The sequence below is a fragment of the Danio rerio genome, chromosome 22 (genome assembly GCF_052040795.2).
Source record: "Danio rerio strain M-AB ecotype USA chromosome 22, GRCz13ab, whole genome shotgun sequence".
NCBI classification, from domain to species: domain Eukaryota; kingdom Metazoa; phylum Chordata; class Actinopteri; order Cypriniformes; family Danionidae; genus Danio; species Danio rerio.
This window is the reverse complement of record NC_141042.1, coordinates 11994913-12014795: the sequence shown is the minus strand read 5'-3', so window position 1 is coordinate 12014795 and position 19883 is coordinate 11994913. Positions and strand designations below refer to the sequence as shown.

The following is a 19883-nucleotide window of genomic DNA, read 5'->3' as shown; positions in this document are numbered from 1 at the left end:
AGTGTGTGTGTGGATGTTTTCCAGAGATGGGTTGTGGCTGGAAGGGCATACGCTGAATAAAAATTTGCTGGATAAGTTGGCGGTTCCTTCCGCTGTGGCGACCCCGGATTAATAAAGGGACTAAGCCGACAAGAAAATGAATACATGAATGTACTTATTTGGCTATTTTACAAAACTAACTATATTTTTATTATAACAGGGCTGCCAAAATTAGTTTAGGCTAGCATGTTTTCTTATGATTAATCGTCATTTATGCAGTTTTAATAAACATGTAGCTCATTGTAAAACTTGTTGGTTAAACTTACATCTTCAAGGCAGCTGGTGAACTTGTGTTTGTGTTGTGAGAGATTCGTTAATTTAACTTAAGATGTTGAGTTTCACAATATATATTAGTAAAACTCAACATCTTAAATTGAAACCAACAATCTCTCTAAGTTGAGTTTTAAACTAGCTTATTATTTTGTATTGTTTGAAGTAAAATATAGTTCTTTTCGTAGGGTATCTATTACTCAAAGCAACAGCCTAAAAATACTTTTTATGCATTGTGGTGTTTTTTATTTGATTTTTGACTTTCACCCTTTTCCCTAGAGTCATTATACATATTACATAATATATGCAAGTTTACATTTGCATAGTTCCACTGATCTGTGAAAGCTTTGCATACACAAGTCTCCTCGTGTTTTACCTTTGAGCATTCATTCATTTGAAATATCAAAGGGGGGGCCACCTGCAACTGTCGCTTTCTCTGGCTTTTCCAGGATTCATTGGGTATGAGTCTGAAAAAGATGTTAATATTTGTTTTATTCTATGAATGTCTAAAACATTTCTTCTAAAATTCCGATAAAATATGGTAATTTACAGCATTTTTTACTATTACATGTTATACAATGTGGTCAAAATCACGGTTATTCCACCAAATATAAGGGGAAATGTAAGTAAATATATATTGATAATGTATAAAAAATGAACACGACAAAATTAAATATATATTCAGTTATCATGCTAGAAACAATACACAAAAGAGAAAAAAGTAGTGAAAATGAATCAATCTTTTGTGTTTTTGTGTTGTGAGTGGCCCACCCCCTTAGTCTAAAAACTAATAGAAATCTGAAAACATGATTTTTTTTTGCAAATATTTTTAAAGTAATAATAAAATTTCTAATTGTAAATATTAGATCTACAATTAATATCTAAATAATAGGAATATTATCAATGTTTCGGCTCCATTTTAATCAAATGCAACTAGATCAACAGCCAGTGAGAATTTTCAAGTGGTCTAATTTGTTTTCCATAGCTCGCGTAAAGCGAGTAGACGTCAAATAGCACCACAAATCTTCGAATAATTTATATCTGCCGTAAATATGAAGTCTAAACACAATATAGGCTATAAAATGTGAAATATAATGAACGCAGAACCTCCGAGGTTATAAATATGCAGTCAACACGCAATGCTCGAGGTGCTTTCATCAGTCCGGTAGTTCCCTCATAGACTACCCCTCTCTCTCTCTCACACTGTCGTGTCTTTGACCGTGAGCTGCAGCCTTGGCACGGTGCCAGACTCCCATTGTGCCCTCTGATTGGCTGTTGAAAGGCGCCGTCCTCCTGGATGAACTCAGCGACTGGCCTCTGATTGGTGCAGAGCGGCTGAGCGGTTGTGGGCTGATGCCTCGCTCATGAATATTCATAAGTGCCGGAGAGCTACATGCGGCCTCACCCTCGCGCCGTTGCTAGACGAGTCTGTTATCTATCAACGACTTTATCGCCGGTTTTCTTGGACTTTGCCGGGCATTTCAGGATTTAACGGAGGTCAAATACCAGAAAAGGTGGGTTTTGAGAAGCCTGTGTTGTTTCTTAAATTCGATAGACGGTTAGTTTGCCGGCCGGCTTTTCTTTAGCAAGGAGTGGTAGGAAGCGAATGATGCGCGTTCATGATGTATTCTTAAGGCACATGTAAATGTAAACCGACTGTAATATTAAAAATAGTACAACAATTTAATTCCTAATCATTTAGTAGACGTTATTTAGTGATTAGTAAGTCTGTTCTTTGTATTTCTCTTCCACTCTACCTCATTGATATTTTCACTCTAATATTCATCTTGATTATGTAATATTGTGTGCTTCCCGTCTAATCTATCATGCTTCTGTTATTTCAGGTCACATTATCCGGTTACGACCTGGTTATACGTTTGATTGACGTACTGAGGCCACACCCATGCTTTAAATCCACCTGCGCTTTCAGAAACTTACTCTACTGAAGCGCACAGGGATCCGAGCACTGTCTGGACACAAATAATAGCGGATAAACCTTCTGTTTGAGCTATCTGGACCACCCAGCTCAAGAAAAACGGCTGCGTTTAACGAAAGCTTTATTCTGCATTTAAGCCCTCCAGGTCAATAGGACAGCAAAGATGATGCAAATCTGCGACTCCTACAACCAAAAAAACTCTCTCTTCAATGCCATGAACCGGTTTATCGGCGCCGTGAACAACATGGACCAGACGGTCATGGTGCCAAGTTTGCTGAGGGACGTCCCGTTGGATCAGGAAGAGGAGAAAGAGGTAACCTCTTTCCAGGATGGAGACATGTATGGCTCTTATGTGCTCCTCAAATCAATCAGGAATGATATTGAATGGGGTGTACTTCAAGCCGAAGAGAGGCGTAAGGAGAAACATGGCGTGACGACGACATCCCTGGAGGTGTCTCGCATCGAACCAAACGATAAGGACTTGGAAAAGCTGTTTCATTATCATCTAAGCGGACTACACACAGTACTGGCGAAGCTCACCAGAAAAGCAAACACTTTAACAAACAGGTACAAACAAGAAATTGGTATTGGTGGATGTGGGAATTGAGACGAACTGAAGTTTACAATGCCGCTGGACCGCAAAAAAAAAAAAAAAAAAAAATCACAAGGGTGCAGCAGGGGTTGAAGCCAAATGGGCCCCTCGTGGTTTCCATGCATCTTTAATTCCCCGGATCGAAAAAGACTAGTGCTCGATGCCGGTTCATAAGCACCCTTAATTCCCCTGCTAACATCCCTTGATATTGTTTGCACAACCTGGATACTAGCTTTTGAAATTTAATGCGACTTATTTAAATAAGCAAACACTTCAAAAGATATGCAAAAGATATTTCATGGACCGTTTTGGCAGTTGTAATAGTGTTGCTTCTAACGGGCTGGAGTCAGAATTAAAACCCCTAATTATGTAATAAAAAGTGCACAGTTCTGCGCTCAACAGCCGCTGGTACATCATGACTTCCCAATCGATGATGGAATCGCATGATAGATCCTACGGATGTTGAGAGATTCCTGGAGATTGCGTCATAGTTACTGTTGTTAAATGTCTAGAAGGAAAAAGTTGTCGTGTATTTTTTTCTATGGTCCCTAAAATAAACATTTTATAAATGCAACTGTTTACTCAAATGTGTGATTTATTAGTAACACTAAGACTCATGATTAACAATGAATCATTCCCTTCCAGGATGTCCTTGCGAAATATCACTATACAGTACGTCTAGTGCGCTTGTCTTATTGAGCTCAGCAAACACTAGGCTGTGTTGGCGCGCGCAGCTGCTGCTGAGGTCCGCAGAGGGATCAGGCACATTAAATTAAGACCTGGCAACGTCTGAAAGAGCTGAGCACCTGCAGTGCATTTTTCCGATTGGTGCTGCTGAGTCACTGCTTGAGCTGCACTTAATGACGGACGTCTCTAATCTAAGCAGCCCACACTGGCTTAATACCCCTAAAGAGACTAATGTTGAGTCTTCAAAACTAAAGGATTCATTTCCCAATGCCTGAGGTCTTGTTTTAGGCTAGTAACGCGTTTTGGGGGGATTTATAAATGTCAATAAAAGAGTGCCTTAGATTGCTGAATCAAGCAAACAAAATTTCATGGTAAACTCCTGTAATCCAATAAATATTTCACTTAAATTGTTAAAAAAACTTTACAGTAGACAAAATGTCAAATGTAAACAAATTATAAAGAAATCTGTGCGCAAGACGAAATATGTTGAGTTAGTTTAAATGCTAAACGATTAGATTAATCAAGTTTTCCTTGAACTGGTCAAGATCTTGTATGTTGAAGCGTCAAAAAGCAAAGTTTAAACAAAATACAAATTGTAGGCAGTTATTAGTGTCAAGATTTGACACCAAAGAAAAAATGCACTGAAATGAGGTTCTGCTTTATGTTTTTGTAATGTTTTGAGATGAAAACTGCATTTGGTTTTGTCAGTTTTTGATGCCAAAATGTAAATGGATTGTAATCGATTAATACAATATAACAAACTAAACAAAACTAATTGAAAAAAAGAGTAAACAAAATGTAAAGAGAGTTTGCATGTTGTCTAGTTAACACCAAACCATAAATGGATGACAATAAGTTTTGGCTTAAACCGGTACAGATCTTTACATTGATAAAACACAATTGTTAGATTGTCGTAACTCATTATTGGGTCAAATCTGAATGTCTGGTTAACAATTGTCATTTAAATTTAATAAAAAAAATAACCCAGAGATTTTCTAATAAATTTAAATGACACTTTTTAAATAACGTTCATTTGATGTCGGGTTTTGGTAACCAGTGTTGGGGGTAACGCATTACAAGTAATGCGAGTTATGTAATAATATTACTTTACTAAGTAACAAGTAATGCAATACTTTAAAAAAACAAACAAGTGATAATATTGTTACTTTTTAAAAATGTAACGAGTTAATCATTTAGTTTTAAAAAGAATTCTGTATTAAAATTAAAGTAGTCACAATGAATTACGCAGTCAGTGAGATAATGTGTTCATTATTTTGAACGCCTCGAAGAAAAGGAAAAGGGGATTGTCTAAATGAACAGTGATTTTACTTAGGACAAATGGTATAAAAGTAAACACATTGCTTTAAACTTTCAATTAGGGTTGGTTGATGTCGACCAATTTGGCATCGAACGATGTCTAATGTGTAATATTAATTAATTCCTAACAAATTAATTATTTGTAGCCCACCGTTTCAACTACCTGGTCTTTGTTTTACCCATAAGTAATCAAATCATAAATAATTAAGATAAGATACACAGAATTTACCACCGGTCAGTCACTTATTTTTCCGCAGGACTCTGGCATGAATAGGCAGAGTGATTTTTGGGGCAGAGAGTCACGATGCCGGCTCAGCATTGTGATGTCTACCCACCATCGGCGATTTGCAGAGCTCCTCTATTAAAAAAACAAGTTCTGAAAGAGATCAAGCCTCAGCCAGGTAATAAAAAGTAACGCAATAGTAATTCAAAACTAACATAACGCATTACTTACCATGAAAAGTAACAATGTACCGTAACTAGTTACTTTTTGGGGAGTAACTAAATATTGTAATGCATTACTTTCAAAAGTAACTTTCCCCAACACTGATGATAACCCAGCATTTTTAGAGGGCAAAATCAGGTTTAGCTTTTTATTCAGGTTAATAAAATCTTTTCTTGATGATAAAAGAAAATGTATTTAGCCTACATGACTACGCATTATCATGCAGTATTATAAATGCAAGCCTGAGCATGTAAACATTCAGTTAAGCAGTTGTACCACTAAAAAAAGGTCAATTATTTGATTTATCCTCAACAAATAAATACATATGTACTTGGGTTCTTTGGAATCTGAGGATGTTCTAATTATAGCCACTGCTGAGGCCAAAACAAATTTTTGTTGACCGCTTTGGCTGAAGCATTAGGGCCATATTGACTTTGCATGTTCTGCTCAACCATGAAGCATCTCACATTTCACCTTTGATTGTCAGTTATCTAATAGCCACAGAACTGTACAAGCTGCTCTTTGAACATCATGCATCTTGGTGCTGGTCAGACGAGAAGACAAGCTGACCTTTAACACTGATCAATCCATAATAATAGCGTCGCTGTGATAAAACATGACAGTAGATACAGCTGATATGAGCTTGCTATCAGATGCATGTTTGTCAACAGTTCCACTGTATTTCCTGCCACATAATCTGACATTCGTCTCTCGTTCTCCTTTTCGCACCCTAATTAGGGATGCTGGGGAAACTATACAGGAGAAGAAGGCCGTCAGTTGGATCTGCTGAACTGGCGTTTCTCATACTCTTGACTGTTTGTCTGCCATCTAGCTGATGTAAGACCAGCCCGTGGCATGACATACTCAAACTTCCAGGCAGTATAATGGAGTTTCGGAGCACAATGAGACCATCGATGAAGTATATGAGACATGATGCAATGTGTCCTCTGGGTGCACAAAGGGGTTCTGCTATCAGGTGCAAACCAAAAAGTGCACACTATCGTATTTTTTCGCAGAGAATTGAGGCCAAAATGCTTGTGGGGCAAAAAGTCCAAGGACGGAAAAAGAGAGAAATTAGATGAGGTAATATTCCTTAAAATTCATCACATAGCTTATTGAAGTTGTTGGAAATTGCCCCATATATGTCGTTTTATAGGGTCATAATTTTCTCAAAAAGGCGACACGGTGGGTCAGTGGTTAGCACTGTCACCTCACAGAAAGAAGGTCACTGGTTCTAGTCCTAGCTGGAACCATTTGCATGTTCTCCCAGTCTTTGCGTGGGTTTCCTCCGGGTGCTCCGGTTTCCCCCCACAGTCCAAAGACATGCAATATGGGTGAATTGAACTAAATTGGCCATAGCGTATGTGTATGGTTGTTTCCCAGTGATGGGTTGCAGCTGGAAAGGCATCCGCTGTGTAAAACATGCAGGATAAGTTGTTGGTTTATTCCGCTGTGGCAACTCCTGATTATTAAAGGGACTTAGGCCCAATCCCAATTCTATTTTTGTACCCCTAAATCCCCAAAAACAACATTAACATTATAGCATTGTATGTGCTTACAGGTAAAAATAGAAAATAAATAAATTAAAAAAGTCAGTGTTTAAAGTGTGCTTTTAAAAGTGAAAATGGTAGGCTACTGTTCTTAAAATAAAAATAAAACTGCTGTATTAAAGTATTAACAAATAGTTACCTATTTATCAAACCTGGAAATGTTGCTTGGACCTCATAAATATTGGCTATATGTCACCATATTCAAATATAAAACCATTTTGATACATTTTGAAACATGTTGCATGTACACATGACATATTAGTTTATCTTTGAAATCTAAACATTAACTTGTATTTTAAAATGAATGATTTGGAATGACATATTTACATTAGAAATGAGAGCTCGTTTTTTTACAGTACGTGTGTCAGAAAAGTGAATGATTACATGCATAAATACAATGCTTGACCAATTCATATGTGATTTATCCATTCATACGTGCAGATTTAAGATCTCATCTTAAGTGGACCGCAGTTTGTGTTAACCGCATACACAGACTAACTTTAATTAGGCTATATTCTAGCTTCAAGCATGGCAAAGTTGCTTGAGTCCAGGCCCGGATTGGCTAATCGGGAGGACCGGGAGAATTCCCTGTGGGCCGGTCCATTTTTTGGCCGCGAGGGCCGGTGTCCCTAGCTCCAGAATCTGTTGCTCTCAGCAGTCACACTTTTTAAATTAATTTATTTATTTACTTGACCACAGTCTTCTTAATCATTATATAAGCGCAGCTGTGCTATTTTCATAATGATTATATAACTCAGATGTGTCATCTCTCACTATACAACTGTTGTGGTCCAGCGGTTAGCACAATAACTTTCGACGCCGCCGATCTGGGTTTGATCCTCGTCTGAGTATGTTTTTTTTTTTTTCATTTTTATTGTTAAGACATATAATACTGTTTGGGTTGTTGAACATTTGAAGTTCTAAAACAGCTGTTTTCTCAAAAAAAGACGTGATAGTGTATTAGAAACTGAATTGGAATGACCTTATTTTAATATAGTCAGTCGTGAACTGAGGTGGGCCGGTCTGAGGCTTGAAACTCCAGGGCTGAAAAGGAGTCCCACTCCGGCCCTGCTTGAGTCTATGTTCTGTGTCAAGCTTTGCATCGCATCCAGATAAATTAGCCTAAAACTTTAATTATTCAGTATTCTTCCGCGTACCACTAGAAGGAGGCCCGCGTACCACTAGTGGTACACGTACCACAGTTTGAGAACCACTGATCTATAGTATGCTTCCACACGCTACAGTATTTTTCATGTAATGTAATTATACAGTGTGTATTGCATGGATGACAGGCAAATATGTTTTAGTTCAGTGTAAAACTTGGCCCTCCTCTTGATATAAGAATCATGCCTAACATATGTGCTTATTTTCTATTTACGTCTCCTTTGAAATATGGTGTAAATCACAAAAATACAGACTTTCCTCCATGTCTCCCATTTATTTTTTTCTTCCTGCCCTCCATCGCCATGATAAGAACCACGTGATTGAAAACAACCTATAACTTGATATTTCATGCTAATTTGATCTTTTAAGAGTTCACACTTAGCTGATGATTGATAATAAAGCTAGTTTGGCGTGCTGTCCCGGGAGAGAGCCCTGAGCTTATAAGATCCTCGAGCCATGGGCTTCCTCCCGTTGCAAGGCGAGAGGGGAGTTTGAGCTTAGGGAGATCTCGATGACTCCCCCTCTTGCTTGTTGTAGCTAAGTGTCAGATATGGATGCTGAAAGGTGTACTCAGAGTTTAGCTAAAGTATTTGGATTAATTGTTTAGAGTGCTTGTTTTTGAACTGTTGGAGGAAACCGGAGGACACGGGGAAAACCCACGCGACCACGGGGAGAACAAGCAAACTCCGCACAGAAATGCCGTCTGGTTTGGAAAGGAATTAAACCAGGGGCATTCTTGCTGTGAGGCAACAGCGCTAATCGCTGGCCACCGTGACGCCCGTTTGAAAGGAGGGAAAGTAGGGTTGGGTGGGGGGGTTTCTTCAAGACGAAGATATTTAGATGAGAAAAGTCTGGTTATTTATGGTGAGTTAAGGATCGTCTAATAGGATAATCAGTCATTAGCTAAATTTGGAACAGCTGCGAACAATCATAAGCACGTGATCCTCTCGAAATTTGTTTATAAATAAACTTCACTTAAACACTGCATGAAAGGTAAAAATCAAGCAGTACTTTTTAACTGGATTGTTTTAAAACTGCAGGTGACAAAGTCAGATACAAACCAGCAGTATAGGCTAATGAAGAGGACGGATGCTGCCTCCTAGTTAAAAGTATTGTGTCTCGTCTCAGAGCACAAGAAATAGCAAAATCTTATTACAGTCTCTCGGTCTTCAGAGTATTCGACATCTCTCTCTCTCTGAGCTATTTCAGTGGCAGCTTGTCAGGTTCCTCAGCGCTCTCGCTTCTGGTCATCTGTTACCGTCTGGGACTTCCCAGAATGCAACCCTTCAGAAGCGTCGGGTAGGACATGCTATTCCTCTAGTGACAATAACAAGACATGCTGTGTACAAGAGCCGCCTCCATTGTGGCCCTAAACAAACCACAAGGCGGTGGTCAAAACATCATCACTGTTGTAAAGTTGTTACTATGGTGCCAGGATTCAGTGCATAACTCGGTTAGGAAATTGATTTAAAGGGAGCTGAATGTAATAACGCACTCAATGGATGGAGGCAAATGCTTAAACACTCTCAAGAGGCATTTACTGGCAAGTTTGAAAACTCTAGAGTACGTTTAAATATTTTTTTTGTCTCGAAAAAGTGCTTAAACATATCTGCGCTATTGATTTATGCCACCACCTGTGTGTTGAAGTATTTAGGTTACAGTAGATTATTGTAAATTAGGCGTGATGAACGGAACGGCAATTCAGCCGTAATTAAAACACATAAATGGCTCACTTATATACTGTAAATCATCTTGCCATGGTAATTATTTTTACAACCACAGATTTAGGGCTATCGGTGCATCACGGAAAGCTACTTTCATTTATGTAAGGTTTAAATGTATATTATGACCATATGGTTATAATATAATGTAACTGTATGGTTTATTGGTAGCAGATTTAGTTCACACACTTATCCTAGCAGGAGCAATGCCATAAGATGCTAATAATAGGTTAGATTTAGGGCATGACATCAGGTGACCAAAATTCAATGTCTAGCTAGCATCTAAGAACAACGTTATTTTAACGTCCAATAATGACGATTGACGTTGATTTTAGGTTGTATTGGAAAGTGACAAAAATCCAACTTTGAGCCAACATCTTAAACCACGTCAAAGACTGACATTATTCGTCAGGTATGACAACCAAAACCCAACGTCTGATAGACATCATAGTGGTAACATCCACACAAAGTCAAGCTGGTACATCATTAGATGTTGATATTGGGTTGATTTTAGGTTGGAAGTTAACCTGACATCAACCCAATTTTCATTTCCAAATAAGATGCAACATTCCCATGACTTTGGGGTCAACATTAATCTGACATCATGTTGACGTCTTGTGCCTGCTGGGCTGGTTTAGCTATTGTAGTCCGACTGAAAATAAGTTCAAATGTCTCTTTTTGTAAAAACAATAAAAACTTTAGTTTATGAAATCATTGTATTTACAATGGAGGGGAGTTTTAGAGGGTTTTAACTTCATATGCAATGATAGTATTGTTATAAGGTCATAAAGGTCAGAATAGAGAGATAAAAATTGGAAAATACCTTTATAAAAATATATATAAAAACCTAAACATTCGTTTAAACTGGAAGTTTTCAAAAAGATTGATCTAATCACACACTTTAGTAACTAAATACACCTCCTATTCCTTAAATCTGAAAGCCATTCCTGCGGTATAGAAATAGAGATATTATAAGCTTCTCTAATTTCTTTCAGGTCTCTCCATAGCACCAGATTGTTTTTTTAAGATCTAGAAAGTTCTTTGTACCCATACAATCCATTCTTCTTCCTGAAACCTTTATGTTTAAAACCTGGCCTCAGATCACATCTCGCATCTCCAGGGAGAAGCAGAATATGATCTGGTCAGGCTTGCGAGAGCTCAGGTTTCCCGTCATTGTGGATTTGGTTATTGAAATAAGCGAGTGCCCTTAGGTGCAGATCTGAGATCAGGTTTTGGTAGATCTGCGCACAGAAGTTAAATACAGAAAAGCCGACCTCGGATCAGCGCTCAAGGGCATCCTGTGCGCAGCACGCCGTCATTTAGTCGTCAAAGGATTCTACGGCGTTTCATCTTGAATGGCCCACCATGATTACTTCCTTTCCATTAAAATGCCCCCTCTCTGCCTTCCTGCCATTCCTACCCCCCCAAGCATCCTCTCCACCTTTTTGAAAATCTGCCCCAAAATTATTTATGATTCTGTTATATTTTCCAAGCGAGCGTCGCTGATTTGCATGACTCACAGCGGAGAGAGAGAGAAAAAGCAAAGAGTGGGAAAGTGGGTAATGAGGGAAGGAAAGAGGAATGCAAAGACGAGACGGCAGGGAGGTGGGCGGCCGCGGAGACCAGGGACTCGTAATTGCCTTCTGCAGCGAGACTGCAAGATGAGGAGAGCGAGAGCGAGAGAGACGGCGCTTTGAAATTTCATCTCAGGGCTCAGGGCCATCAAAGTCTGTAGGGTGTTGAGGCTGCCGTATTCGACAATTCCCTTTACTTGTTCCTCTCTTTCTCTGTCCTTTCTCCCGATGACAACGTGAAGCAGTTATTCTCCGGTGTCTTGGTCGTCTGTCAGAGTAGCCGTTGATAAGAGCAGAGAGCCAAGCGCAGCTAAGTGAGTTAGTCGGCCACGCAGGCGGCAGCAGGTGATAAGCGAGGGTTGAAGGTCAGGAGAAGCCATGTCAAGCTCTTAAGCACCTCGGACACCCTCAACCGACAGACCGCTGTGACAAGCAGGTGTGATAGTGACGAATAAATGAGAAATGCTACTGTTATGGTCACTTTTACCGACACCCTTAATAGACATGTTCTTTCATCGAGCAAAAGAAACGTGTTTATTTATATTAAATTACAGGGGGAGGTGTATTTTTTGAAGTTATTTTGTAGTAAATATTCTGAGATCAGTTCTGAGATGCAGCAGGGATAACTAGAGCTGCACAATATATCGTTTGAGCATCGATATCGCAATGTGTGCGTCTGCAGTAGTCACATCACCAGGGGTGGACTTAGTGATTTAGGGACCCTAAACAATTCTAGATACGGGGCCCTAGCATTTTTGGAAAATAAACAGCATGTTAAAAAATAGGCTATTTAAACATTGACATTTTATTTCATATATTTTAATATTTAAAGGAGTCTTTATATTCTAAATGTTAAATTAAAAGCAATAAATTCACAAATAAAAAACAGTTCACAAACTACAACAGGGGTGTCCAAACTCGGTCCTGGAGGGCCGGTGTGCTGCAGATTTTAGCTCTAACTTGCCTCAAATATCTCACGCTCATGGTGTTAAAACGTTTGTCGTCTGTATGCAGAGGAATGATCCGCTCTCAAGGCTGCAGGTGTGAGAGATGGCTGAGTGGTATTGGGCAGCCTGTAAGTGTTCTGAAGCAGGGAGAGACCGACAGCATCACCCGAGACACATGAAGGTTTACAAATCTCCAGTAACACCAAAAAAAAAAAAAGTCGGTAGTCGTTTTTATTGAAAATTTGGCCCTAGGGGAGTCTTAAATGTCATTAAGTTGGCAACACTGGACTGGCAGTGTCTTTGAAGCCATCACACCTCCAACATGTGGACTACGGATGGAAAGTTTCATTATTCATTAGGGTCCGCGGTTTTGAAATGAAGTAATAATGTTAAAATCTTAACAGTTATAGACGGATTTAAAGCATACAATATAAAATATATAAAAGGGCTTTATGATTAATACAAGCATTGGTCAGGGGGCCTAATGCCCTGGAGCCCTAAGCAGCTGCTTAACTCGCTTATTGGTTAAGTCCACCCCTGCACATTACTAGATATGCAATGTTGAGTTGGCATTATAGATGACCAGAAACCACAGGTCAAAACACACAAGATTTGTTTAAACATTGCAGAATTGAACCGTAAGAGTGAAAGTTTATCATCTGCATGTGTTTAAGGCCTGTGAGTTCAAAGTTCAAAGCCTTTTAGTTGTGCATAAAGAAGTTTAATAAAGGTTATTTTCAAATGAATGACTTATATAAAGACTATGCAGTGATGTTTGACATTTTATTTTTCAGTTTTTGTACCTGCAATACTGTAGACTCTCAACAGAAAAAAAACAGAAAACACAATTTATTTTACTTTAATGTTTGCTCCATTGTGTTTATTTACAATCATAGTATCTTACATGTATAATAAACTACATAAAAATATATATTTATATTTTACTCCTTTACAAAATCATCTCAATCAATCTAAAGTAATGACTTTGCAAATAGAGATATTTAAGTAATCTGGTAAAATTGTATTTATATAGCTTCACAGTGGTGCAGTGGGTAGAATAATCACCTCACAGCATGAAGGTCGCTGGTTTGAGCCCCGGCTGGGTCATTTGGTGGGGTGTTTCCACGTGTTGCCGTTGGTTTCTTCTGGGTGCTCCGGATTCCCCCAAGTCTAAAGACATGCGATATAGGTAAAGTGGGTAAGCTAAATTGTCTGTAGTGACTGTGTTTGTGAATGAGTGTGTTTTCCAGTAATGGGTTGCAGCTGGAAAAGGCATCCTCTGCGTAAAACATATGCTGGATAGGCATATGGGGACTAAGCCAAAATGAAAATGAATGATCGCTGAGAAATAAATTTTCTATCATTTTTACCTGAACCTGCTATATTAGTTGAGAAATGCTACAGATTGAGTATTTTTGGATATATCTAAATGCTACAATTCTCCAGACAGGAATGTAGCCTAAATGTGGGAACTTATTTTGAGATCTTGTAAAAAGTGATGAAGAAACTATTAAGTAACTGGCCCAGAGAAGTCTTCACATTTGTAGTTTGGTTCCTTTGATAGACCAAAAAAGTCAATTGTACATTTAGCCCTGTTAGCTTAGCTTTCACACTGTCATATTTAAAACTTATCTTTATTTTTATTTATTTATTTTTTGGTACATATTTACAACAGAACATGAACAATGTTTAATTCGGCACTGAATCCACCCCATTTCACCAAAGTGCCAAGAACTTACTTTGAAATGTCTGTCCTTGCTAGTGCCTCAAACCATATGATAGCTGTCTTTTATGAAGAACAATCCATTTTATCTAAGGAACATCCTGTGGACCATCATTTAGAGACGAGAAAGAAGTACGGCAGTTGCTATCCTTGAATTAATTTCCCGCCTTCTCTCTCTCTCTCTCTCTCAAACGTGTATCTGTCATCCACCAATCAGCGGTCGCTTGTGTGGTCCTGGATCGTGGGGTTTTGCCCTTCATTTTCTGCGTAATTAAATTTTGATTACCCCTTTAGCTCGGCGAGCGGGGGAATACTCCACAGCACACTCTGATTGCCGCCACACGCACACTCATTACCGCCGCGCGTTCGCGCGCGCACACACTCGCCCGATGCCCGTGCTTTAGCTCCCCTGAGTTTTTTTCCCCTTTACCTTGTTTATGAGGTTGGGTTTCTCTCATCAGCAGCATTAGCGGCGCGGAGCAGAGATGAATGGGATCGTCCTTGCTCGCGGACACACACAAACACACACCCCGCCGCGCTCTAATGCTGCAGAACTGACCTTTCTAGACGTCCTTGTTGCGAGGGCGCGCACGCTGAGAGCTCGCAGACTGCATTATAAACAGATGAATCTATGCGATGTCGAGAAACTTCCCGCGTTATTGTGTGTTCATATTCTTGTCTCACAACAGAAATACTGTGGTGCTATGTTTTATTTTCACAAGGTTATACCACAGTTCTTCCATGGTTTTAACCCTGTATTCGGTAGATATTTTAAATTAAGTTATAAAGCTTTAAAGGTTTTGTAATAACCCCCAGTTACTCTCCCAGGTGTTTCCTATGAGAGTGAATGCTCTATAAGAGTGTTACCATGCTAATACTTTGTTATTCATTCATTCATTTTCTTTTCGGCTTAGTCCCTTTATTAATCTGGGGTAACCACAGCGTAATGAACCGCCAACTTATCCAGCTCATGTTTTACACAGCGGATGCAACTAATCACTGGGAAACACCCATAAACACTCATTCACACACATACACTACGGACAATATAGCCAACCCAATTCACCTATCCCATATGTCTTTGGACTGTTGGGGAAACCAGAGCACCCGGAGGAAACCCACGCAAACACGGGGAGCTAATACTTTGCTATTCATTGAAATTTTACCAGTTAAATGTTATGGTTATAGTATGACATATCCAACAGAATCTACATTGTAATACATCAGTATTTATTGCCATCAATTCTAAACACGTATACACACAAACATACCACACTAGGTAGTGTATACCATGGTACAATCAACCAATACAATATTGCTATATTTTTACAATATAACACTGCCAAGGTTTTCAAGCAGTTAAGTAAATACAAAAGTAAATACAAAAATACCATGGCACCACATGAAAGTCTTCTCACCACACACACCACAGTACTAGTTTAGAAATTACCATGGGATTGCTATTGCTATGACTATTCTGTAAAATGCCATACAACTGACTGCCCCTAGGTACCGAGAGGAGATCTTCAGACCCCTTGTGAGACCATATGCCAGTGCGGTTGGCCCTGGGTTCCTCCTAAAGCCTGATTTATATTTCTGCATCAAGCATGTATGCTCTGGCGTAGCCTACGCGTGGTTGCATAGCCCCCGCCGTGGCCGTAGGTGATGCTGAAGCGTACCTCTCAAAAAATTTAACTACACGTCACAATGATGCATAGCGCAAGCTCTGTAATTGGTTGGCTTGGTAGAGCTGAAGAGTGTGGGCGGGGCTCAGCCCAGTAGAGCGAGTGTTTACAAGTGTGGAGTCTCGCGAAGAAGCTTCAGATGAAACTGTTGTTTAGTGTTTACTTTATGATTAAAGTTCGCCGGTTCCCACCTCAAAATGAGCGAGTTTGAGCCACTTCTACATTAAGGTAGTGCTCAGATAAAACAAAGCACCAGTGAAGAAACTTGATGCAGAGGATCATAAACACCTACTGCCAACTAGCGTTTGGAAAGTGTTATTGCACAGCAACAGAAAGAGCACGAGGAAGTATTAATGCATGGCTACGCGCATTGTATGCGTCATGGGTTATCCTGATCACTCGACGCTTAAGTCAAGACAAGACACTGCTAGGCCTCATGTGGCTAAAGTGTGTCAGCAGTTGCTGCAAGACGAAGGCGTTGATGGTAGAGACTGACCTGCACATTCCCCAGGTCTGAATCCAATTGAGCACGTCTGGGACATCATATCTCGCTCCCTCCACCAATGCCAAGTTGCATCACAGACTGTCCAGGAGTTTGCCACCTCATTAAGGGGCATGCCCAGGCATTGTAGGGAGGTCATACAGGCATGTGGAGGCACTCATTTAGACGTGCTTTAAGGACATTATCAGCCTGTAGTGCGTTTTTTCACGTCAATTTTGAGTGTGACTCCAATTCTCCATGACCTCCATAGGTTAATAAATTTGATTTCCATTGATAATGTTTGTGTTTTTGTTGTCAGCACTTTTAATGTAAAGAACAAAGTATTTAATAAGAATATTTCATTCATTCAGATATAGGATGTGTTATTTTAGTGTTCCCTTTATTTTTCGAGCAGTATTACTAAAGTATTTTGAATACCATGCTATAATGACTGTCATATTCTTATATTATGGCATTCCAAATAACACCACAAAACTAGTCCTCAAATCATTGCCAAAGGGCTCCTGTGTCATCTTTAAAATGATAATAATAAGACAAAAAATATGCAGGCATTTCTAAATATGCTGAAATGTGTGTATTTAGGGCATTGTTAGTCTATATTAATTCTAATTAGCTTAAATTTAAAAACAATAGAAGTCAATGGGCAGTCTCCATGTAGACAGCGAGATAAATGTGCGTGTGTTTGTGTTAGATTGGGTTTCGGTGCCTCTGGCTGTGCTGAACCGCTGTGAAAATGAAGAACTGCTGTGATAAAATAACCGCTGCCCTTGCGGCTTGTCTCTCCTTTCTTTCCCTTCTCTCTCGCTCTTTTAACGCCTACGACAGCATTCTGCTCTCGCCCGCTCTCACACTGCTTTCTTTCTCCTTTCAGTCTCCTTTATAGCAGTCGGGCGCATGCAAATGATTGGGCGAGCAGGACTCCCCCCGCTCGGTCCCGTGTGTCTGGTTATTGATTGGTTAATGCAGGATGTCAGCGAGTCCGTTCGGGAGCGACGCCCTCTCTCCTCAGCCATTCATCAGCACGCCATCAGCTCTCTCCACGGACGAGCAGCACATCAGGATGAATGCTAATCAATTCAGAGGAGAGAGAGAGGTGGGGGGCGAGATTAGACGAGGGGGAGAGAGAGAGAGAGAGAAGATTGAAGACGAGATGAGTGGTGATCTGAGGACCGCTGTCCTAACGTAACCTGCGTTCAGTGTTTCCCACAGACGTCTCTGTGTTTAGACTAAATATTGATGCTGATGCTCAAATGTTGATGTTTCTGATATCTGATGGTGCTTCTTCATGCTTATTTATCAGCCCCACTGTCTGTGCTAAAAGTAAAGTCTGCATTCTGTTTTTTCTTCTATTGTATAGCCATTTCATACATTAAACTACAGCTGTTAGCAGGGATGGACAGTATTTATGATACAAGTATTTCAAACACACATGTTAAATACAAAATAGTATTTTGTAATTTGTATTTGATAGGGTATGAAAACGGGTTAATATTTTGTATCAAAATACTTGTATTTTTAAAAATACTGTAAAATACTTTGTAAGAAGTCTACATGATGACATCTTAAAAATGCAGCCGCTGATTGGTGCTTTGTCAGTTGTTTGCCTAAGCTTGAGGTCAGAACAGGAATTCATTTATGAAGGTGGTCAATGCTTGTAGTATGGATGGAAGTTATGCGTTTTTGCTTAAGAAATTAGATAGAATAAAATATCAGTCCTTAAGGGTCACAAAACACTAAAACACATTTTCTGAGCTGTGGACAGTCACATATTTGTCCCACACTGCTAAAAACACTATTAGGACTATTAAAAAGTGAAAATTAGTTGTTTTTGCTATTTCGAACAAATTCGTACTTCCGGTTTGAAACGAATTTTAAAGCTGCGTCACGGCCATGAGATGTCAGCGTGTAGACCTGACATCTGTACCTGGGAGTACCTTGTGAAGTCTCCGAGTGTGCTGCATTCATTCATAAGTAAGACTTGGTTCAAACCAATCAGCACACTCTATTCTATATGCGGTGCAACCTCATTAATATGCATGATAGAGCTTCGAAGACTGTTTTTTACCTGTTAAAGTGTTCAGACGGCAGAGAGACACCACGTTGTGTTGCCAAGCGGGAGAACAAGAAATGTTTGGAGATACTGGTCGTCAGTGTTGCTTGTATATTTGCTACAATGAAGGTTTTGTTTTCATTTTCAATGAGAGCGCAGCTCGACTCACGTGTGGATTACAGTGCACGCGATGCGCGACACAAATTTGTGTCTAAGGAACATTGTTTACCCGAGAGCTTTTCTCATCTGGAAATTGTGAAATCAGGATTTGCGCATGCCCAAACCGACACTCCCATTTTTATGCAAATTTTAAAGACCTTCCCTCTTTCCCTCCTCCGACACTCCCCCCTAAACAGAGCTGGACACGCCCACTTTTCTGTTTTTTTCTGATGTACATGTAGATGCCAAAAAAATAAGACAAACAACAGAAAAAACAAGTCTTACAGTGGCTGACTTAAACTTATCAAACATTGTTTACTTCACAAAGGCCGCCGTTAACACTGCCAGTTAAATGTGACGCAATTCCGATTTTCTGCTCATATGTGAAACAGATCGGATTGGTTCTATGACCGTGTAAACACACACACACACACACAAAATGCATGGATTCGGATATTTAGAGATTGATTTCAGACCTCCTTCATATGTGGAAATAAATCCAATATAAATTGGATATGTGACTCATGTAAACAGGCGGATCAAAGTTGAGGCATTCCGTTTTGTACGTCATTAAACTTGCGACAAACGTGCTGAAAATCAGTGTATATTTATTCTGCGTTATATCTGAGTTCTCGAGATTCTTTCAGAGGTGCACCCAGCTCTGAGTTCATCAACTCCTCCAGAAACTATACTTGGATGATGGAGGCTTTCAGCCATGCTTCGGACTAAGCCAGGCCAAGTTTGATGAACTGTTGTCCGGTGTCGGCAAAAGGATTTCCCCTCGGGACACCAACAACAGGCGCTACATCATAATCATGCCCCTACAAGAGAAAGCTCCTGATTGGTTATTGCGGCACGAATGTCCGCTGACATTCAGATTTTTTAACAGGAACAATTGGGGCAAATGCGCAAATTGTTTAACTCTCGCCACTTCATTCGCAGGAATCGCGTCATTTGCGCCACTTCATTTGTGTAAATTGTGCTGCATGATGTTTTTCAAATCTTTGTATTGACTTAACATGTGAATTACTCGTGCTTGATGCTTTATTCACATCTGGTGTGAATGCATCATTAGAGAATTTTTTTTGTTAATTTTTGCAATGTCAAACCATAGAACATTTTTACGGTACAAAAAAACTGAGAAACAACTGCAAAAGTTAATAAATGCATAATTTCTTTTGTTCAAATTTTGTATTTTAAAAAGCAATTTTTACTGCATATTTGTCAACTACCCACAAAAAATATTAGTAGACCCTAAAAGCTGATTTTACTTTTTAATATCTATATTATGACAATTATGACAATATCATTTAAGCATCAATAACACATGTGTGCATTTGAAACGAATGTCGAGTTGGGACTATAGTTAAACAGAAAACATCATTCAAAACCAAGCAGCAACCTCCCGCTCTATATTTTTTTATAACTCATCAGTTTCAGTTATATTAAGTTATATTAAGTCTGGTTGCCATCACTTCACCTCAGCTGATTCTGGACGATTCGCCGCTGAACTCGGCATATA

The 19883-nt window shown here is 39.4% G+C and overlaps 1 protein-coding gene and 1 long non-coding RNA gene across 8 annotated transcripts in view; one reads left to right on the top strand and one right to left on the bottom strand.

Moving 5' to 3' along the window:
* The window catches only part of LOC147831513 (uncharacterized), a 267831-nt gene that overhangs the window by 21933 nt on the left and 226015 nt on the right, over positions 1-19883 (bottom strand). For 4 of the 7 annotated variants that reach the window (XR_015521737.1, XR_015521741.1, XR_015521746.1 and 1 more), the window contains 2 exons: positions 14945-17219; positions 13876-14866 (listed from right to left, as the gene is read on the bottom strand). The exons of the other annotated variants lie outside the window; for them this stretch is intronic. This is a non-coding gene — a long non-coding RNA (uncharacterized LOC147831513). Of the gene's footprint in view, positions 1-13875; positions 14867-14944; positions 17220-19883 lie in introns of those variants that run through there. 7 annotated transcript variants of the gene reach the window in all.
* Positions 1690-2903, top strand: mid1ip1b (MID1 interacting protein 1b). Its single transcript, NM_200832.2, is given in 2 exon segments — positions 1690-1823; positions 2154-2903. A coding segment is annotated over 1 exon segment (444 nt). The 5' UTR covers positions 1690-1823; positions 2154-2408; the 3' UTR covers positions 2853-2903.